Below are 23783 nucleotides of genomic sequence, written 5' to 3' on the forward strand. Positions count from 1 at the left end.
GTGAGGTGCTAAGCAACGCGGTAAGACCCTGTCTATAAATAAAATATAAAATAGGGCTAAGACATGGCTCAATGGTCAAGGTGCCCCTGAGTTCAATCCCCAGTACTAAAAAAAAAAAAATCCAAAGGAGGGAACTTTCTTTGCTGAGTAGGATAACAGGTGTGAAGATGCAAAAGCAGCAGCATAAAGAGAGCTAAACTTTCCTAAGTAAGAGAAGGTCTATGAAATTAGTTGTAGGATGCAGAAAAGGAGGAGGAGTTGGTGCAGTGGGAGGGGAAGGGCAGACAGGGCAATGAGACAGCTGAGCCAGAGGAGAAATGGGTGGAGACACCCAGTACAAATCTTTATTAGCTTCTTCTGTGAGATTTTTAGTATGACAACTTTATTTAGTTTCCCACAAAATATTCATTAAGATTCATCTTTAGTGAAAGATTCACCCTTCACTAAAAATTCATAATATTCTAGGTTTGCCCTTGTAGGATGTGCTAAAGGACTAAGTCTTACTTCAGGATAGGCACAGGGGCATGAATAGAGACTGTCCACAGGATGCTGTTGTGTCTGGGTTACAAACCAGAGAGAATAGAATGGGGTAGGAGAGATGGAAATGATGATGGTGGAGAAGGAAGAGGAGGGGCAGGAGGGGAGGTGGGGAAAGAGGAGGTAGAGGAAGGAGGGAAGGAAGGAGAGAAGGAAGGAAGAAAAGAAGGAAGAAAGGAAAGAAGGGACTTTCCCATAGGATATTTTTCTTTAAAAAAAAAAAAAAAAGAAAGAAAGAAAAGGAATTTGAGCCTCTGCTCAGCATGCCTGAGACATTCAATTGAAAAGTAACTTAACTACAATTCATCTCTCTTAAATTTTGGAGTAAGGAAATTAAAACCAATATCACCAAAAAAATAAATAATCAGGTCTGAGGGTCTGAAAAATTAGAAAATTTGTCTTGTAAATATGTCTGGAAGGGGATTAGGAAGAGGTATCGAGTGGCACGTGTCTTTAATTTCCTTTCATAATCCCCTTTGAACTGTCTGTACTCAGATCTTCTACTCCCTACAGGAATTTCCTCCAGTTCTCTGAAAAAGAGAATCTGTTGCTTTCAGACCTATTTGCTCCAAATAGAAATGAATGGCTCCCTTCCTCTATACTGATAAATTATGGGCCAGACTATTATTTATTAGTTTTATTTCTAAAAGCAGCATTTGCCTGTGGTTTTAGGGCCATGAGCCACCATAAATAATGGGCATTTCCAATAAACAATTCAAATCCACTTGATAGGCCACTAAATCAGCTGGGTCCCCCCACCTCAGAAAGGCCCTGTGGCCATGGTGTGCACTTGTTGAGCCTTTTGGGGAAGGAGGACCTCAGGGAACACCTCACAGTGAGAGACAATGGAGCTTTGGAATGCTAAAGGCTGGAGCTCCAGTATGGCTTTTGGATCTCCTTCAACAGCCAACACAGGGCACCTCAACTGCCTGTGACAGAACCCGTGCGGCTGAAAACATGAAACAGAGTCCATTTGGGGTGGAATTATGCCTACAGGTTAGGTAGGGCAATCTGCTTTTCAGGCCTGGAGCAGGATCTCCTCACAAGACTCTGGATGGTCTGAGACCATGAGGGAATGGTCTAGTGCTGTGCTTCACAGAACTCCAAATACAATGCTTCTAGAAACCATTGCTATGGGCATATAAAGGAGGAGAGTCAAGTGGTAGCAGTGTGAGTCCACAGGCAGGCAGCCCCTCACCATCATTTATGTGCCCCTGAAATCCCACCTCCCCCAGGAAGCTCCCAAGGTTAATTAGAAGTCATCTGAAGGTTTCATCTAGCTCTCAACCTGTGCGGGCAGATTTCCAACAGGACTGCATCTCAAACCAGAATGGATGATCAGATAGCACTCCCATGATCAGACACCAACCCCCTTTCTTTTAAGGATTAAACCTCGTTGCATTGTGTCATGAAAAAATATGAGTGCAAATGATCCAGCTGTAAGCTGCCTTGGAAAATAATTAGTATGAAAGCCTAAGTTAGTCCCAGGGGCCAGCTTAGGACTCCAAGTCCCCAGAGTTCCTTCCTAATCATATGGAAACAGCATGGCTAGCAAAAGCATACCAGCTGCAGGATCTAAATCCTGGAAAAGCATCCCATCAAAACTGGTTTCCCCAATAGCCCCTAGCCAGCAGATGCATAATGATGGCCAAAAGATAAAGTGAAGAGATGCCTAAGAGTGTATTTACACTAGTCCACCCTGGCTCTGCTCTGCACGGAGGCAGGGAGGGTCTGAGCCTATGTGACTGAGCCCAAGAGCAAAGGCGCCTGTTCTCCCTGCCTCTCCCCCAGGGCAATGGAACTTTGGCAAATAGCACTGTTTTCTGACAGCCCAACCATCTGGTCCTCCTCCATTTGTGTGTGAATGGGTGGGTGGAGGGACTGTCTGAGCCTTGAGTGAGATGCTGCTGCCTTGTCTGCGCCATGGGAGGGAATCACCAGAGGAGAAGCCAGCCAACTGGGTCAGTAGGCAGCCAGCACATTGGCTAAGGGAAGTGAGGGCACCTGAGGTGCTCCTGCTTCCCTGGAGAGCTTCTTAGTACAAGGAACCCTTACAACCAGGAGGATAGCTTTCACCCCAGACTAAGGGACATGTGTGGGCTAGCAGCCTGCTTCACTGCTACCCAGGGATATCTGGACCCTGGGGCATCTCATTTTGAGAAAAAGAGGTTCTAAACAAGAGAGTAAGGGGCGGGGGAGAGAGAACCCTGAGAGTGAGACTGACAGACAGAGGAAGCGATAAAGAAACAGAGACAGAGAGATACAGAGATTGATGGAGAATTTGTCGTGTTCTTTTATGGGCCATCACTAGAACCCCCATGCAGCACCCATCAGGAGCCACGTGCTGTTTAGGCACTGGACTTGGATGTAACATTTGAATGTTCCAATTGCCCTATGAAGACTCTCCCTATGGCAAGGACAGGAGCAGTGGGAGAGCCGGTGTCATTTTTGTAGTCTCAGAAAGTCCCATGACACCAATGGGTCACCTTATAAATATCTACACTGGTCTGGAAACCAAGACACCCTTGTCCCTCAGGTCTTTTTCAGGGAAGATAACCCCAAGGGAACGCTTTCACTTTTCCCCTCGCTGTCTCTTTTCTTTCAACGTTTATCTATCCAGTGATGATTATATGCCAGGCACTGGGGACTCGGAGTACAATGGTGAACAAACCAATAAGTTCCCTGTCATGTGAAGCTCATGCTCTAGAGGGAGACAAACAAGAGCATTTTACAGAGTCATGCATATTAAAGGAACATGGAGAGAGATGAGAAGAAAAGTGGGTAGAAGACTTGAAGGTGGAGTGGTCAAGAAAGAGTTCTGAAGAGGTGACCACTAAGCTATGGCCTGAAGGATCAGGGCCAGCACTGAGCAGCTAGCAGTGTTCCAGGTGTCGATGGCAAGAGGAAAGGGCTGGGGGCAGGATAGAACTAATACTGTGCAGGAAGAGACAGGGCCAAGTGACAGGAGCTGGGAGGAAGTATGGTGTGGAATTAGAGATGGAGGAGGAGCTAGTTCATCTGGGGCCCTGTAGGCTACACAATGGGAAGCCTATGTGACTGAGCAGGGAAGGGATTTGGTGAAATAAAATTTTAAAATCACAGAGAATAAACTGTGATTTCATGGGGAAGGGGGACAAAAGTGGAGGCAGAGAGATGAAGTAGGAGTGGACTGACCAACCCTAGGTTGGAACCTGGGCAACTCAGTCAGATCTAGGATAGATCTAAAACGGAATAGACGATATTCACCAACACTGAATTCTAGTGGTGAACGAGGGAAAGAAATCCAGAATAACACCTGGGTTTTGGCAGGAGCATTTGAATGGTTGATGTTGCCTTTTCTTGAGTTGGAAAAAAAATGAGTGAAAAGTAACAGATGTGGAGGAAAAATTAAGAGCTCCAAGCTGGACACACTGAGTCCTTGGTCCGCTATGCATTTGTCTCCTTGAGTCACGACCCAAGGAGCTGGAGCACGGTGTGAACTGAGAACCCTCCTTCAAGGTATCCAGGTAACTTTGAGGAATCAGAACCTCAGGCAAGTGGGGGTCTCAGTGTCATAGGTCCGACTGGGTGGTTTCCCAAGTCTTTTTCCAAGATTAATTTCTGGTCTTCTAATTTCTGTATTCTATGGTGAAACTCACAAGGTTATGATGAAGAATAGAGGAAAGCCCTGGGCTGGAAACCCAGAGACCTTTTCTGCCAAGAGTTCCCAAATACATGAGTCTATCTTCCTGAGCCTTGGCATCTTAATCTGCGCCCCCCTGCTCCGCCCCGCCTTTTTAACAATAATGTTTAAAACACACTTATTTACAAAATCACTTGATGATGACTTATATAATTTCAACAAATAAAAGTATTTAGTGAAAAATCATGGTATACAATGTACTTGTCTCTAGAAAAAAATGTCTTATTTATAAGTTGAGAAACAAAGGTATTTCTTTTAATTAAATGCAGACTTTAGAAAAGCATTCATTATGTAGTACTGCCATAATAAGAACTGATTTCTAAAGAATTGCTCAAGTACCCAGTGAAATAAAGAAGTGAATTACAATTATTTCAATCATATTTAGAAAAATCTAATGTATTTACTTTCTTCTTGAGTCTTTGCCAGTTTGATCTTTTTGGCTTTGGTGATTAACTTCTCAGTGTCTCTTCTTTTCCTGAGGCTGATTAACCTTGGCCTGTCTATCTCACTCTGTTCATGAACACAAGAAAGGAGCTTGAGTTTCCAGGAATGCTTCCTTTTAATTTTGGTATACTGATATCCTAATTCCTAAAATGGCACTTTCCTTAAGCATTTGCTGTAAAGACCCAGAAAAATAAAACCCAGGCAGCACCAAGCAGAGTGTAAGGCTCAAACACTATTACACTGTATCCAGGAGCATTATGAGAGACTTAGTGGAGAGGTGCCAGTGGGTCACCTGAAAATCCCAGACAAAGCCCTCTTAGAAAGTCAGGGATGGGCATTCCAGCATCACTGGGGGTGGCGGCATCCCCTGGAGTTACCAAGGGCCTCCTCCCCCTGGAGAGGTGGAAATAGTGTGTCACCAGATCTGTTGTGTTTTTCAGGTTGATGAATTCAAGCTCTGTGCTCCTAGGGAGGGTTTCTAGGGAGAGAGGAGAGCCCTTTGTCTTGCTACTCTGTTAGGATCATCTTGAAGATGAAAGGGGAGGTGTGCATATGTGTCCTGATAGTGGGAACCTTGGCAGTGGCAGCCCCTTAACTGACCCCCACCACCACCACAAAGGAGAAGGTCATCCTTCCTTGAAGAGCCCAGAAGTCTGTCCAGGACCTGCAGCATGGAGAGGCCATCTCAGCAGTGGTCCAGCTTTTTCTGTGGGTCCAACTACAATGTGGTAGAACAATGCAACCTGAAGGACCAAGGGCTGTTCACATCTCAGGTGGCTCCCTGTTCAAGTGTGGACATTGGCCCCACCCCTTCTACTATCCAGCAAGAAACAGAATCCAGCTCCAATGGGTCAAAGGACATGATTCTAAGGAAGAAGCTACTTATAGCGGTGAAGGGACAAGGAGAGAAAATGGTATCACTGGAATCTAAAGAGGACCAAGGAGGAGGACTCATCCTGCAGGAGCTGTGATTATGAAGGATTATAGGTCTGCCAGAGATGTGGCAGAGTCAGGGAGAAGCAGGAAAGAGACACCCCAAATTCCCTATCCAGGTGGAGAAGGAATCCAGAGAGAAGAGGTGGCAAACAGAGAATGACCACCATAGCTCCTTTCCTTCCTGGCTGGTCTAGGTCTCCAGGTTCTTAGCAAATTCAGAGGGAAGGAATATATGGGATGTCTTACTAAGAGGAGAGATGAGTGCTTTAGTTATTAAGCAGGAAAAAGGAATGAGTTGTGTTCATAGCAATAGCTCATGTTGGGAAGGACTCCTGAGCAGTTATTCTAAACTATTGTAGGTAGCATTGTTACTTACAATGGTTCATCAAAATAGTATGAACTGCTCTACAAACATGGGCTGTAACCATGATCACGTCTTTTTTTTTTTTAATTATAACAACCTCCTCTCAATAATTTGCACTGACATCATGGAGGGGTCTTCAGACAATGGTAGAATCCCCTGTCATTACATCCTTTCACAGCCTCCACAGATGGGGCAGCCTAGTCTCCTCACCCTATTGCCTGAGGCTACCCAGTGAGTCAGGAGCTGGTGGCAGAGAAAGAAAGGAAGGAAATATCTTCCTGCAGACCTGAATCTTAGGCAAGATTTCAAATTCCCAGCAATCTAGGCATCACGCATAATGTCTCACTCCAACCCATGCTCTCAGCCCCTTGCCTTGGACCCCTGCTCCTGGGCAGGCTGACTGCAACTTCCACACCCCTGTCCAGAGCCCTCGGTCTAATAAAGCCAAGGTTTTCACCATGCAAAACTCCCAAAACACATTGTCTACATTTTATGGAAAATTAGACCCATCCCCATACACCCCAAATGTTCTTTTTTAGAAAGTTTTGATGCCCTGACAGTCATTGGTGTCTTTGGTATTGATTTTTCCCCTTCCTTTTTCCTTTCTTCCCTCTCTTCTCTCCTTACTACTAATATATTATAGCCTTTTGCTGAGGACAGCTTAAAATAGGAAGACATGTTTTACAATCAAGACTTCCTGGTGGAAATTTCTTCAAAACTCCTTTCATTTTTAAAACTTAATAAAGCATGTGGAACCCCTAAGCCTATGAACCTACTTGTGCTTGCAGGCCTTTGAGGCAGGTGCCTGGAATCAGAGCATGTCCCCAAAGCCATCCTCCCAGAATGGGGCACCTGATCCACTCAGTTGTCACCATCCTCTGAGCCATCCGACCACCTTCATTCACATTGCATTTTAAATCTCCTGGGTCCTTTGCCGTATTTTCTTTTGTTTTCCCAGTATATTTAAGATTTCCTGATTCACACTTCCTGCTTAGAGTTGCTTTTGCTATTCTGGGTCTTTTATTTTTCCATATGAATTTCATGATTGCTTTATCTATTTCTACAAGAAATGCCATTGGGATTTTGATTGGCATTGCATTAAACCTATAGAGAACTTTTGGTAATATCGCCATCTTGATGATGTTAGTTCTGCCTATCCATGAACAGGGTATATTTTTCCATCTTCTAAGATCTCCTTCTATTTCTCTCTTTAGGGTTCTGTAGTTTTCATTGTATAAATCTTTCACCTCTTTTGTTAGGCTGATTCCCAAGTATTTTATTTTTTTTTGAGGATATTGTGAATGGGGTGTTTTTCCTCATTTCCATTTCAGAAGTTTTGTCGCTGATACACAGAAATGCCTTTGATTTATGCGTGTTGATTTCATATCCTGCCACTTTGCTGAATTCATTTATTAGTTCTGGTAGTTTCTTTGTAGATCCTTTTGGGTCTTCTAGGTATAGAATCATGTCCTCCGCAAATAGTGATAATTTAAGTTCTTCTTTTCCTATTTTTATGCCTTTAATTTTTTTCGTCTAATTGCTCTGGCCAGTGTTTCGAGAACTATATTGAATAGAAGTGGTGATAGAGGGCATCCCTGTCTTGTTCCAGATTTTAGAGGGAATGCCTTCAATTTTTCTCCATTCAGAATGATGCTAGCCTGAGGCTTAGCATAGATAGCTTTTACGATGTTGAGGTAAGTTCCTGTTATCCCTAGTTTTTCTAATGTTTTAAACATAAAGGGATGCTGTACTTTGTTGAATGCTTTTTCTGCATCTATCGAGATTATCATATGGTTCTTATCTTTAAGTCTATTGATGTGGTGAATAACATTTATTGATTTCCGTATATTGAACCATCCTTGCATCCCAGGGATGAATCCTACGTGATCACGGTGCACAATTTTTTTGATGTGTTTTTGTATCTGATTCGCCAGAATTTTATTGAGGATTTTTGCATATAGGTTCATTAGAGATATTAGTCTGTAGTTCTCTTTCTTTAAGGTGTCTTTGTCTGGTTTCAGAATCAGGGTGATGTTGGCCTCATATAATGTATTTGGAAGAGCTCCCTCTTTTTCTATTTCCTGAAATAACTTGAAAAGTATTGGTATTAATTCTTCTTTAAAGGTTTTGTAAAACTCCGCTGTATACCCATCCGGTCCTGGGCTTTTCTTGGTTGGTAGTCTTTTGATTGCTTCTTCTATTTCATCCATTGATATTGGTCTGTTCAAATTGTGTGTATCCTCCTGACTCAGTCTGGGCAGTGTGAATCAGGCGGTATAGCGATACCAGATTTCAAACTATACTACAGAGCAATAGTAACAAAAACAGCATGGTACTGGTACCAAAACAGGAGGGTGGACCAATGGTACAGAATAGAGGACACAGAGACTAATCCACAAAGTTACAACTATCTTATATTTGATAAAGGGGATAAAAGCATGCAATGGAGGAAGGATAGCATCTTCAACAAATGGTGCTGGGAAAACTGGAAATCCATATGCAACAAAATGAAACTGAATCCCCTTCTCTCAACATGCACAAAAGTTAACTCAAAATGGATCAAGGAGCTTGATATCAAATCAGAGACTCTGCATCTAATAGAAGAAAAAGTTGGCTCCGATCTACATATTGTGGGGTTGGGCTCCAAATTCCTTAATAGAACACCCATAGCACAAGAGTTAATAACAAGAATCAACAAATGGGACTTACTTAAACTAAAAAGTTTTTTCTCAGCAAGAGAAACAATAAGAGAGGTAAATAGGGAGCTTACATCATGGGAATAAATTTTTACTCCTCACACTTCAGATAGAGCCCTAATATCCAGAGTATACAAAGAACTCAAAAAATTAAACAATAAGATAACAAATAACCCAATCAACAAATGGGCCAAGGACCTGAACAGACACTTCTCAGAGGAGGACATACAATCAATCAACAAGTACATGAAAAAATGCTCACCATCTCTAGCAGTCAGAAAAATGCAAATTAAAACCACCCTAAGATACCATCTCACTCCAGTTAGATTGGCAGCCATTATGAAGTCAAACAACAACAAGTGCTGGCGAGGATGTGGGGAAAAGGGTACACTTGTACATTGCTGGTGGGGCTGCAAATTGGTGTGACCAATTTGGAAAGCAGTATGGAGATTCCTTGGAAAGCTGGGAATGGAACCACCATTTGACCCAGCTATTCCCCTTCTTGGACTATTCCCTAAAGACCTTAAAAGAGCGTACTATAGGGATACTGCTACAACGATGTTCATAGCAGCACAATTCACAATAGCTAGACTGTGGAACCAACCTAGATGCCCTTCAATAGATGAATGGATAAAACAAATGTTGCATTTGTACACAATGGAGTATTACTCTGCACTAAAAAATGACAAAATCATGGAATTTGCAGGGAAATGGATGGCACTAGAGCAGATTATGCTAAGTGAAACTAGCCAATCCCTAAAAAACAAATGCCAAATGTCATCTTTGACATAAGGAGAGCAACTAAGAACAGAATAGGGGGGAAGAGCATGAGAAGAAGATCACCTTTAAACAGGGACGAGAGCGGGGAGGGAAAGAGAGAGAGAAGGGAAATTGCATGGTAAAGGAAGGAGACCCTCATTGTTATACAAAATTACATATAAGAGGAAGTGAGGGGAAAGGGGAAAAAAACAAGAGAGAGAAATGAATTACAGTAGATGGGGTAGAGAGAGAAGATGGGAGGGGAGGGGAGGGGAGGGGGGATAGTAGAGGATAGGAAAGGCAGCAGAATACAACAGACACTAGTATGGCAGTATGTAAAAAAGTGGATGTGTAACCGATGTGAATCTGCAATATGTATACGGGGTAAAAATGGGAGTTCATAATCTGCTTGAATAAAATGTATGGAATATGATATGTCAAGAGCTTTGTAATGTTTCGAACAACTAATAATAAAAAAAGAAGAAAAAAAAGATTTCCTGATGAACAAGGACAGCTACTAGACAGTCAGACATCGAAGTGTCAGCAAGGGCACTGAGGCCAGACTCACACTACTCACTACCTGTGACCTGGGGACTAATGTTTACCTCTCTTCTGTTGTCTCTCTGTGTCTCAGTCTCCTCATCTTCCGAATGGAAGTGTTAGGATTACTTACCCCATTGGGGTTGCTTTGAAGATTAAATATACAGATGGTCCCCAACTGGCAATATTTCAACCTCATGATTGTTCCAAATCATACTAAAGAGAAACTATACATCAAGTTTTGAATTTTGATCTTTTCCAGGGTTCCACAAACCACTCAGTACTTTGCATACCATTTTAAAAGGAAGAGGAAGCGGAGGATCAGAAGGAGGAAGAGGAAGAGGAGGAGGAGGATGCCTATAAGGTAAGCCTTTGTCATTCTGATGATTTAATCTAGAAGCCTGCTGCCAGCCCAGAGCCTCACCTCCTGCCTTTGACTAGCAAAATGGAGTAAGGACAGGCCCCCTTCCAAACCAAGCATGACACAGGCCTTTGTTGGCCATGAGAGCCTGTAGTTTTCAGACAGCCTGCTTCCAAATGTGCTGCTCAGAAGCCTCTTGCTTGAAATGCACAGGAGGCCCCTGAGTGCTGACCCAAAGGGGAAGCAAGCCTCAATCTGGCCAACTTGATTTCTGCTTCCTGGTTTCATGCCTTGGCCTCTCACCACACCGAGCCTGTCCTATTTGCCTGTGGGTCTGGGATCCTGATGTCCTATCCAGCTCTTGCTCACTTCCTCCCCCAGGATTTGGATCTTTTCTCTATAACCACCACCTATCATCCCTCCAAAAATTGTAGTGGTTACTACAGACCATTAGGAATGAGGAAAGACCTCATTCCACCCACTCCCTAGAATCCTTGCCCCGTAGATACCAATTCCAATTACTGGTGCTTGCTGAAACTGGCTGCACACTTCGTACACTGGCAGCCTTGGCTGGCCAGGTTCCCTGTCTGACAAGGCTTCAGAGCTTCACCCATTCCCCCAGCTACCTCCAGTTTTTGCACAACCCCATTTCACCAGTGTTGAGCTGCCTCTGTATTTTAGGGTGTTTTGCACCCAAGCTTATTACCACTGTCACAGTAGAAGCCAGGGAGAAAATGGCAGTCCTTATCTACCACTGCTGAGTTGATTATTCACAAGGCATCTGACATTTTTGTCATAAATATTTGGGGCAAAGATGAACCTCCAATAGGCCTGATGCCTGCACCCATGGAGGGATACTCCCAGAAAATTGGTCTTCATCACTCAGCCTTGTAGGAAACTCTTGAGAACTTGTTGGGGTTGTTTACACCAGCTGTTTGCACCTGGTAAGTAAAGCACATTGTCACAGCCTCCTCAACTATCAGGAGATCTGGGGCAGGAAGCCAGATGGGTATTAAACCCAGCGTGAGAATGGCAAAGCAAGCCCCTAAGCCTAGCAGACTTCTCATTCCATTAGGTGGCATTATTCACAGCTTTATGTCCCTGCAGAGGCCTGTGGTGACCCTGAAACCATACCTCAGCCTGCTAGTATACTGGGCACCTGCTTTTGTATGATAATCTCTGCTAGTATGAGTGTTCTTTGACATCAAGGAAAGTTCTGATACCCCTGTTGCAACTGTCAGTTCTATCCTATTGGGACAACTTTGCCATTGTCTTGTTCTTCTCAAAATTTCCTCCAATCCTTATGCAGACAAGCTGAGTCAAAAGTAGTGAATACTTAAATGCTCATGGCAGCCTCTACTGTGACTTACAGAATGCCTAACCTGTGGGATTTCTTGAAAAAAGTTCTTCTTGATTGCATGAGTGAAGAGAGAGATGCATTTTCCCAAAAATTTCCACAAATATGTGCTAAGATCCACCATGAGCCAAATACTATAGGTCATATAAATAAATATAAGACAGAGTCACTACCCTGAAGAGCCTTGCAGTCTGATGGGAGCAAGTGATAGAGACTTGTCTTGCTCACAGGATGGCCACAATCTTCCACACATGTTCCAACTGTTTCATCATTAGGCTGGTTCTAGCCAGTGAAATGTGATCAGAAGGTATGATGATGCTTCCAGAAGGAGGTATCTGATAGCCTCTATAGACCTTCAAGCTCTAATTTCTTGACATGGTGTTCTCCACGGGCTCTATCAGTCTGAGTCACTGAGTGGCAGCAGGCACACTGGACATGTAGTGTGAGCAAGAACACACACTACTTTATATTATGTGGCCAATATTTGAAGACGATATGTTACCCTAGCATGGCTTAGTCTATTCTAATATGGGAATACATGCAAATATGAGCAATAAGATCCAACAGCACATGACCCCCTCCAAGGTTATCCCCACCTGTAGCCTTTGTCTTTGCTGCTCTGTGTTCCTTGAGTGCTCCTTCCAGATCCTTGTGTGGAAGTTTCCCCCCTCTCATTTGGGTCTCACCTACAAAGTTACCACCTTGAAGGCCCTTCCTGACCACCTGGTCCTATACGCAGGGCCCCATCACATCACACATTTCTTAGGCTCTGTAAAATATTCTTCTTTACTGAATTTCTCTTACCACAATGAAAACATCATCACAACAGCGTCTGGACTCTTATTATTGCTGTGTTCCCCAAATAGTGGCTGGCACAAAGTAAGCACTCCAGGAACAACTGATTGATGAACAAGTTGAATGAAAGGTCTATGCCAGAGAGTTCAGAAAGGGAGGAAAATCACTGAGGGAGGAGTGCCCACAGAGAAGGAAGCTTTAAGTGCACTTTATAGGGAGGGTTGCCCAGGGTGGTGATAGCAGCTACAGCAGCATGAGCCAGGCCCAGGGGTGGGAGGTTAGAGAGTGGCCTGGAGTGACAGTGAGTTGAGTGGGTTGGCTGGCGTGCAGCAGGACAGTGAGGGTAGGTGGTTGAGATCCTCAAATCCAGGTTTATATCTGTCATAGGAGCAAAGGACAGTGCTCTGGGAGCCTGAATAGTGGTGATGTCCCCAAATCCACTGTTTAAGAAAGGATGACTGTGTGAGGATTTCCAAAATAGAGGCCCACAGAGAGAGGCTGAAGACAAAAGCATAGAGGTTAAGATGTGAAATTGCCCAACAGGGTGGTGATTCATGGATAGAGGATGGAAAATTATTCATATGAAGAAAGGATCCGTAAAACTTGACCCAGAAAAATTCCCTGCTGCCCAATGCTACACAATTGAGGGATGGGAAGAAAGAGGAACTCAAAGATTCTTCCACTGGATTCTTGAATTTAGTGATCTCCTACTACACAACAGTGCCTTTCTGAGCACTCTGGGAGCATCCAATATAAGACAAACAAGAGCGGCAACCCAAGACAACACCCACATGGTCCCTAAGCAGATACCCAATGTAACAATTCCATATAGATGGTGGGAAACTTACACCAAAATAGGATTTAAAGTATCTGCATGTTAAAGGCAGAATCTGAGTTTGAATCTTAATAAAATTAGGACATAATACTTCCCTTATAGGCTATAGTTTTTATGAAGACAAAATGGGCTAAAAGAAAAATTTTGTAGTTTAAAAACACATTTGAGTATCTTTGCCACAAAGAACAAAAGAATGCCATCTCTTTTCCAGTGTGTAGATTGTTTTCTTTAATGGAGCATGGGGCATTGGCTTAACAAACTGAAGTATCCTGAACTTTTTGGGTGATTGGGAGAGTACTGATAGAAACAGCAGATACAGCTTCACAGAGTAGAAATTGGTATGTGGCCATTTTGCTTATGATTTAGACAAAAGAGTTTAAGGCACAGGGAAGTGTTAGTTAAACTTTTGTTAATGAGTTTCTGATAGTTGATCAATCTCCATATCTCCCATCTTTACAACTAATTGAAGCTGTGTAAGAAAACTCAAATGGAGGGTAAGAAGAAATTTCTACATCACTGACTTCCTCTTTCTCTTTTCCTTACTTCCTGTCCATGCACTCAGTAACCTCCCTTACATTAGGTCTTCCTGCCTTTCTCTATTCTATTGTTTTTATACCCTGGCCTGAGTAATTTTGCAAGCAATATTTCCAGCACATCATATTCTTAGAAAACTCCTCAGTAGTATTGGATTGGGGCCAGGTATAGAGGACCAGGACATTTCTTTTCACTCCTGATATTCCTCCATGTGGAGAGGCATGGTCTCTCCACATGGAGTAATATCAGGAGTGAAAAGCTTGGCTTAGTTTGTCTCCCCATCTCACTCACTTCTCCTCTTCAGTGATAGAAAGTATGGAGGGTGACACTGGCATTCCTTGCCAGTCAGCTGTCTCTGCCCTTCCTTTGAAGCAAACTACCAGAAGAAAGCAAATGTCCTGTGATCTTCCCTGTGCAAAGACTGGTAAAGCTGCCTGTGCACCCTGTCCTGCCGTGGAAAGATAAATCTGTCAGGAATTTGGTACTAGGAAGCTTATCTGGCTTTCCTACAGAGGACTTCCTTCAATGCAGACTTTTTCAGTTTTAAAGCTCCTATCTTGGCTTGTATCTACTTCTGCCTTTGTTTTATTTCTCTCCTGGCTCAGTAATCAAACCAGAAGGATGGTACTCCTGCTCAGATTCACCTTTGAACTCCAGAAAATGCTTCCTGAGCCTGGAACTTAAAGTCTTCCACTGAAAAATAAAGCCCGGTATTGGCCAACTCCCTGGGCCCAGTTTCCCACCCCTGGGTATGCCATGGGTCCCAGAGATCCACCATCCTGGGATACTCTGGCTTCCTGGACATACATCATGCTCTTTTTCCTGTATGCTAAGCTTGGTTCTTTTGTTCCTCTGGCATTAAGATCCACCAAAATTCTCTTAGTGGTCCACGTGGCCCACATGCCACCTACCTCTCTGTGAACCCAAGGGATTGGAACTGTCCCTTCAGTGCCACACTTCCCTTTGTTTCCTCTTCCAGGAACCTTCCACTTCTCCTGCCCACTCCCTCCTTCCTACACACAGGCCCACCCAACACTACTTTTCTGAGCTCTCCAGTTAGGTCCCTCTATCTCCAAGACTCCCCTAAGCCCCCTAAAGTATTCCTGAGTACTCCTATAGACTACTATATAGTAAATTGCCAAACACACTGAATTAAATTTTTTTTCCTCAAGAATCTTAGAAGGAACACAGATGATATTTATAATTATGTAGATACTTAACACAGAAAATACTTATAACTCTTTAGGTCAGACCTGCATTCCAGATGGTATACTGCCTAGACCAACATGGAAGTCAGACATAGGTGCTGCTGTATATAGTCTAAGAGGAAAGGCCATGCTGGGGAAAGTCACCAACATAGTAGCCTTCTGGAATTCTCTGGTCTTCTTGGGAAGGCTCTCTTGAGGAGTTTTATGGAGTGTCTAACTTCTGATTGGTCGGTGAATTAAAGACATTATACCATTCATTCCACTTCTCTATGAGGTGAGCAAGAGGCTGAGACTCCTAGCCCCTACAGTCAAAAAAGAAATCCCCAAATTCAAGAAAGAAAGGTGTATTCAGGCCACCCAGAGTACAATGAGGAAAGGGTCTCGACTCTCAGGCCTCCCCCATCTAATAAGTACAAATGCCAATGTGTGGTGCTCAGGCAACAGCAGGACGCAGCTCAAATGACATGTCTGCATGTTGAGGCCACTACATTTTTCTCACTGGTTTGAAGCTTGGGAAGTTTGATATGTCTCTTTGAAGTCTGCTCAGTGCCTGGGGAATGCATGGATTTTTCTGGGATAGATAAGACCCTCTTGGGCTCAAGTATCAGAAGGCTTTCCTCCACTTTATTAATGCTGCTGGGAAAATGAGGAGAACTAAACTCTATAATTTTCAACAGGAAGCGTTGAATCTACCTTGCTCAAAAGAATAGACCCCATGGATTATCCTTAGGGGATAGTGAGTTCCCTGTCACATGAGGCAATCAACATGGGCCACAGGACTATCAATCAAGCATGCTACAGGAAGGATTCCCATCTTTAGGGAAAGCCCTTTGGTGAGCCCTATAAGAACACAGTTTTTGCACTTCTGCATTCTTCTAATTAAAATGCACTGTGCAAAGCATCCTGTTCCCATCCCTTTTGAGATTTGGAGTCATTATTACTGGATACCTTCCACACATTGGATTGATCATATTCAAGTACTTCCAACACAAATACAGGATTGGCGACACAGTACCAATTTTGGTGAGCCACTTGGCCACAACACCATAGATCTCGTCCAGGATGAGGATGACCACGAGGTTGATGATGACTGCTGTTGCTGTCACTGTCACCCGGACATTGGAGCGTGTGGCTTTGTTGAGAGACAGAGCAGCTGCAGTTGTGATCCGATACACAATGACCCCAAAGACAATGGAGAATGTCAGGGCAATCTGTTCATGGCAAACAGTGAGAGACACACATCAGCAAGCAATTCTTGAGCACCTACTATTTGTTCAGTTTAGAGTACTGTCTGTTACATAAGGTGTTATTAAGCCGCAATCCTTCAGTGCACAATAAAGGAACTGCAAACCCACCAAATCCTTATGCAGAATCCTGAGTGTAGCTATATTTTCCAGGGGAGAATATCTTTAGTTTTAAAGCAGATTCTGAACAATCTAAAATACACACACACATGCATACACATATACACACACACAAATCTGGAGGAAAACTGTGCAGGGTACAACACACCCTGTAATTTCTTTCATTAAGTATGTTTCAATTGACTATATTATTGTTCACTTTTTGAACAATAATAAATAATATTTAAGAATGCATTAAGTGCTAAATAAAGAGCATAGTTGCTGAAAGAACTCAGGGGACCAAGCAGATCTGGTGGGCCAGGGAGTATTTATAGAGGAAGTGGGATGTGAGCTAGACCATCCATGAAATGAAATAGGAAGCCACAGAAAAAGGTGTTTGAGCTGCAAAGGGATGAGCTATGGCTTGTTGGTTACTCAAAAGGGGAAATAAATCAGGAGTGATATTTTCAAACTCAGTCCTCAGGATGATTTCTCTATCAGGTGACTTAAAATGGGAGCGGCATATTTTTCACTTGGTACGTAAATCTCTTGCTGCTGTGTTCCAAAAGGAAATGTACCAGCCACTTGACCTCCAAGTCCCCTATTTCCTATTTCTAGAACTAAGAATAATAAGGGATTCTCCTAGACCTACATCAGCCCAAGAGCCCCACTCCTTTCCTATATCCCCACTCTCCTTCCTCTCCCCATCACAACCAAGGATGGACCATTTACAGGATGCTGTGAGAAGAAAGTGCCCTGGGTAAACATTTCTGAGAGCACAGAGGGAGGAAAGGCAACTGCTAGGTGCATCCTGTGCTCAGAGTGAATTCTAATTTGCTTCAGTCTCTTGAAGCCTTTTCTTTTTTTTTTTTAGCATTTTTTCTGCAAATGAGGCTGTGGGTCCTATTCCCTCTAGGGAACTGGGGACTGTGGCACTGGCTATGGAGGCTAAATGGGAAAAGTAGGGGGAGAAAAGGGCAGGTATAAGTTTCTGAAAGCAGAACCTATGCTGGACTACATGTTCTGGAGGGAGGGAAGAAGGAGAGGGGGGGCTGAGGCTTGGGCAGGGCTTCACAGGCAGTGTGAATGACACTCTGGTGGGCTGGAAATGGGTTGCAGATGTGTCCAGATATAGACACCTTCAGAGCTCCAGAGAGTGCTGGCGATGCTGAAACTGGGGGTACTGATGGCAGACTCAGCTTTTTATCCTGTTGTTATGCTTTATAAATATTAGTATATGCCCTGTGGACCATGGTGTGAGAAAGAAGCCCTTGCTAAGAGAGGCAGGAAGGTAGTGTTCTCTGGGTAAAATGTGTGTGTGTGTGTGTGTGTGTATGTGTAGGGGAGTATAGATGGGGAATACACTTTGTGGGAGGCCTGACTTAGGGTTCAGGGTGGGGGTGGGAACAACAGAGACACCAGCCTGCAGGACAAAGGAGGGACGACTACCATGTGAGTGGGAAGACCTGGACATGACATCACCCTGCTCCAACAATGTAGACATTTCACTTCCTGCTCCTCTGGGATTGTCACCGCCAGACAGTAAGGGCCTGGAAAATGTGGTGTGAGATTCTTTTCCCCCAAAATCACTTTTGCAGTGAAGACCAGTGATGGAAGTATTGATGAAGCAGTGGAGGTCAGGTCATTGAGGAGTGAGTGTGTTGTGTGTTGTGTGTGTGTGTGTGTGTGTGTACTCATGCATGCATGATTGGGTGAACGATGGAAGAAAAAAAAATAGCAAAAACATCCTTTGCTTTAGGGTTTTGGGGTAGGGACATGGAGGACCCAAAGGGGAGGAGATGAGCTGTTGGGCTTCTCTGAAAGGCTGGCTGCTAGAGTCAGAAACAAAAGAACACCCTTCCTTGCCATTCAAAGTGTGGTCCAGTTCAGTTACACCAGCTCGAGCTGATAGAGATGGAAAATCTCATATACAACTCCAGGCCTACTGACCTGGAATCTGCATTTTAACAAGATCCCTATTCAGGTCCAAAAGCACCTCTGTGCTCACTTTCGGAAGCCCGCTTCATCCCTAGCCTCTCTTTCCCTGTATCCCTATCTCCAACACCCTCTCTCCAGTCTCTGATTATTCTTTGCAGCCTTATTTTCTCTGGTCTTTGTTTTCTATCCCTTGAAAAAATCAGGTTCTGAACCTCTCCTTTGCTATTTCCAAGAGCATCTCTAGCTTCTACAGTTTTCAAGCTGGGAAAACTTGAAGAGCACCAACTCAGTCCTGTGATCATTTTGCAGACCAAGAAGCAGGCATTGCAAAGGGAAGGGATTTGCTCAAAGCCACTGGTATGGCTCTACTCCTAGTCTCCTGGATTGTGGTAGGAATTAAAGAATTTTAACATTTAGGAATCATTCTCATATAGGCTTTTGCGGGAAACCATCTGTAAATTACATGAGGATCTTCTCTCAGTATGGAAGCCAGGGAGATTTAGGTTTGGCATTGCGAACTATCGGTGGCTCTCCCATGGGCAATAGATTATCCAATGCATGTAAACTTTATATCTGCTCTGCTAGGAAGATCCCTCATCGTAGCTCTGGAGATGGGAGTAGTAACCTGTTGGGAACTGGACAGCCCACCTTTAACCTTTTTTGGAGAAGAACATTCCATGGAAGGCCTTTGATGTTTCCTGATATAAATAAAGCAGGCACAGGCTCCATTTTGCCATAATCTAGAAGCTCAATCCATCTGATCGGCTTGCCCATCCTGCCCCGCTTTTGAAACTACTTTCTGTGTTCTGTGGTTTTTTTCACCATTCTATTTTTCTTAGCTTTTATTTCTCAACCAGCCCATTCCACCGAGGGGAACCCCATTTCCACCACCAGCATGGGACATGGGTGAGAGGCTTTGGTCTTGTACAAAAGGAAACTGAGGTCCAAGAAGCAACAATCTAATTGATCTAAGGCCTAGAGGGGACATGGCAGAGCTGAGATGCTAAGGGTGCCTTCCTGATGTCGTTATTCAATGCACATCTTCCCCTGCACTAATCACTACAATGGCCATGCAAGATATGCTTTTTATAAATGAGATCTAATGATGATCCAACCCTGCTCTATAGTTCCTAAGTCTACAATCCCACCCTGATATTAAAACTCAGGTCTTCTGGCAAAATCCAATACCATGTCCATTACTTGTGTCTGTATGATATAATTAACTTCATTTATTAAATATAACAATTTTATTGATCATCTATTGTGTAAACCACTGCACTGGGTATATTATTACATGTTTGTGATCAGTCTCCCACAACTATATTGAAAGAAAATTGGTTTGGGGTCACATTCTATGGCTTATGCCGTTTCAGTGTGGAGGCAGCTTGGTAAAAATTTGCTGATTCTCAGCTATGGGTGACCTGGTCACCTTGCATATGATCACATTAGCATAGTTCCTGTGGCCTTTTGTGTTTTAATCCCATAACTTGATCTCTGGGGCATAAAAAAATGGTACTGCAATGTTAAATCAAGCTACAGATCCCAGAGTACTATCTGACACTACAAAAAAGGAAGAAGAAATAGCCTTGTCCCTACACTCCAGGACTTCCACTCTGAAGCAAAGTTGAGAAACCATTGCACACATACAACAGGGTAACCCTAGTAAGTAGCTAATCCGTCACAGGCCTCGCTTGGTTCATGAGCTTCTGGTAAGCTTTCAGCCGAGAGTAGAATAGTCAGAGGAAACCTTGTGGAAAAAAGTTTAAGATAGATTCCTATGGGCTTCTCTGAAAGAATAAGGAAGAGGAAGAACTTTCCAGAAAAGAGAGGAGAAGCATGCAGGAATAAGGCAGAAGCAACCTCTGCTGATCCAGTGGGAGATTGTCCAACCTAGGATACAATGCAGTAGTCTAGTAGCTTAAAAAACAAAAAACAAAACCAAACCAAAAGCCTCAACACACACACACACACACACACACACACACACACACACACACATATATATCATGGCTTTATCACTGACATAAGAAGTTTCCCCTGACATCATTCATTCTAACACATGTCTGAAGCACTTCCTATCTTCCAATCACAGTAATAAGTGTCAGGAATATAGCAGTAAAAAAAATTATAAGAAGAAATACAAATGTTCAATGAACATATGAAAAAATGCTCAATATCATTAGCCACCAGGGAAATGGAAATCAAAACCACAATGAGATTCTATCTCACTCCATTTACAACAGCTATTGTCAAAAAGACAAAAAATAATAAAAGTTGGCAAGATTGTAGAGAAAAAAAGAGCTCATACATTGTTGGCAGAAATGTAAATTAGTACAGACGCTATTGAAAACAATATGGAGGTTCATATAAAAAAAAGTAAAAATAGAACCACCATATGTTTCACCTATCCCACTCCTGAGTATATATCCAAAGGAAATGAAGTTGGCATACAAGAAATACCTACATGCCCATGTTTATTATAGCACTATTCACAATGGCTAAGCCATGGAATCAGCCTAGGTGCCCATCAGCAGATGAACAGGTAAAGAAAATGTGGTATATATACATAATGGAGTATTATCCAGCCATAAAGAAGAATGAAATCCTGTTATTTACAGTAACATGGATGGAACTAGAGAATGCTGTGTTAAAAAAAATATGCCAGACATAGGAAAACAAGCATCACATATTCTCTCTCATATGTAGAAACTATTTTTAAAAGAGTCAATCTGAAAGCAGAAGAGATATTACTAGAGAATAGGAAGGGAGGAGAGCTAGGGTGAGAGTGGAAGAAGTGTGGTTGAATAAGATCAATGCATGCTTTATGCATGTCTGGAAATACCACGTGGACTCCCGTTAATATGTATAACTAACGTGTTAATAAAAATTTTACAACAGAAATTATTCCCTTTGTGTAGTTGATCTTCTAGTGGGAAAAGACAGACAATAACCACATAGATAGATAAAATATACAATAACTCTAATGTGATAAAAACTGTGGGGACAAATGAGTTAAACAGGAATATGGGGATAGTGTGCAATTTAAATAGGGTTGTTGAGAAAGGCCAAGGTGAGAAGGGGACCTCTCATCAAGCACCTGAAGGAAGGAATGAGAGGGAAGGTGTTGAGGCAGATGGTGGCTGGTACAGAGTGAGCAAGGAGAGAGTCGGGTAGGAGATGGGTGGCCAGGAGGAGGGGTCAGCCCTGCTCATTGGCTTCTGTACATCAGGAAATGAGAAGCCAAAAGTTTTAAACAGAGGAGTGTTAGGATTTGAATTAAGTTTTAAAAAATAAAACTCAGTGTGCTGATGATCTGTAAGGGGCAGTGCAAAAGCAGGGAGTTGATGTAAGGTGCTATTGTAGCCATCCAGGCAAGGGAGTAGGAGTAGGTTTCCAATGGTGGTTCCCCAGCCCACAGGTGTAAGTAAATGATCATATTGGGCATGAGGGGAAAGCTCAGGCTTTAGAAGGATATGGCCTCTGACAATAACCCACCTTATAAAGAGAAAGTAGAAGGAAGGGAACCAGAGGAGGGAAGCAGAGAGGGAAAGGGAAAGTACTGCAAAATGAAATTGACCAGATTATATCGTCACTGTGTGCATGCATAAGTATGTAACAATGAAGCCCACTATTATGTATAATTTTTAACAATTAAAAATAATAACAAAAAGAGAAAACAAAGAGTTAATTCTAAAAAGGAGAAAGAAAAAAAACCTTATAACTCAAGAAGATTGGAAAAGAAAGAAAATTCATCTTTGTTCAAGCCGTCTTCCAACATGACAGGGCAAATGAAACGGCAAAGGGATTTTCTTTGCTCTTGTCACCCCATAAAAATTATACCCAACTGGCATATAGTACCTCTAAATCTCTCCTAGTAGCTGTGATCCTGCCACCTTCTGCCAAGGAGCAGTCACAAATGGTGGAGGAAGGAAGGAGATGAGAGATACTCATCTTTATTGGTCTTTATTGAAGTAGGTGCTCTGGGTAGACCATCATTTCCTGACAAAATATTATTCTTTCCTAACCACCACCCTAGCTCCTTGATTTCATGCTCCACACCTTGTTTAGGATAATTGTAAGCTCCTCTTTTTGTTCCTCCTTTTTGTTTCTAGAAGACTGCGCTTTTTAAAAAAACATAAAGAAACAAGGGAAAGATAGTACCAAAAAAGAATTTTTAGCTGGGCACAGAGGCACATGCCTGTCATCCCAGCAGCTCAGGAGGCCGAGGGAAGAGGATTGTAAGTTCAAGGTCAGATTCAGCAACTTAGCAAGGCCCAAAGCAACTTGGTGAGACCCTGTCTTAAACTTAAAAATAAAAAGGGCCAGGGATGTGGCTCAGTGGTAAAGTGCCTCTGGATTCAACCCTCAGTACCAAAAAATAAAAAATAAATAAAAATCTAATAGGTAGGGAACCACATAATTTATTGTACAACTTGGATTATTATCCAACCTAAATTACTTCTGAAAGCAAAAAAAAAAAAAAAAAGAGGTACTATAAAAATTGTCCCAGGTCAGTAAGCTTAGACCAGGCTTGAGGACTGGACTATAAAAGGCTGATCCAGAGGGGGCTACCTGCTTCCCCTGCAATCTTACACTCCACGCCCAGCCCCCACTCACACATCCTGGGCTCAGCACTTGCTCATGGCAGATGGGGAAACCCCAAACATGGCATGATGATCAGTTAGTTCTTGGTTCTGAAAAAGAATCTTGCATTTATCTCAAGATTAGGAGTTGAGTGGGTTGAAAATGGGTTTGGTTTTGTTTTTTAAAGGCAATCACATATTATTTCTAAACAACACACACACAAAATTCCCATCCTCAGTCTAGCTTTAGAAGATCTCTATCGAAGTAAAAAACAACAACAAAAACAACCTTTCAAGATGATCCACCATTGACTTGGTTTTCAGCATTTGTCAGATGGTGGTCAGTGATTTATATGTTGATGAGCTGAAAATGATGGTACAAGGTCTTTTCCCAGACAATAGATAAGCTAGTTTCAGTCTCTTCTTCCTTGGCTTCTCAGTTACATGTGATGCAATGGATTGCCCCCCTCTTGATACACTTTCTTGACCCCTAGCTCTCTCTTAGCTATTCCTTTTCAATCTTCTTTCTGGCTTTTTCCTCGTGTGTTCCCAAACTATAACATTGAACTTTTTCTTCCCTATTTACCTCACTCCCCTGGTGATCTCATGCAATTTCTTGCCTTTAAATACCATCCATAACCTATTATGTCTCCAGCCTGGATGAGAAGCTGAGCTCTAGAGTCACATCCGTTCATGAGAACAACTCTAGAATTTCTCTCCATCCCAGTAAGTGATACGTGCAGCCTTTTTATTTGTTTAAAGATAGAAGCATAGAGCCATGCTCCATTTCTCTGCATTTTATATAACAAGATCAAATTCTTTCAGGTCCACTTTTGAAATGGAACCAGCACCTGACCACTTTTCACTATCA

At 42.8% G+C, this 23783-nt stretch overlaps 1 protein-coding gene across 1 annotated transcript in view; it reads right to left on the minus strand.

Annotated features, from left to right (window-relative positions):
• Ano2 (anoctamin 2) overlaps positions 1-23783 on the minus strand; it is a 338934-nt gene that overhangs the window by 51638 nt on the left and 263513 nt on the right. Inside the window, exon 15 of the mRNA XM_027951164.2 lies at positions 16064-16259. Coding sequence (XP_027806965.2) covers positions 16064-16259 — 196 coding nt within the window. The remainder of the gene's footprint in view (positions 1-16063; positions 16260-23783) is intronic.

This window comes from Marmota flaviventris, chromosome 3 (assembly GCF_047511675.1).
Source record: "Marmota flaviventris isolate mMarFla1 chromosome 3, mMarFla1.hap1, whole genome shotgun sequence".
Lineage (NCBI taxonomy): Eukaryota > Metazoa > Chordata > Mammalia > Rodentia > Sciuridae > Marmota > Marmota flaviventris.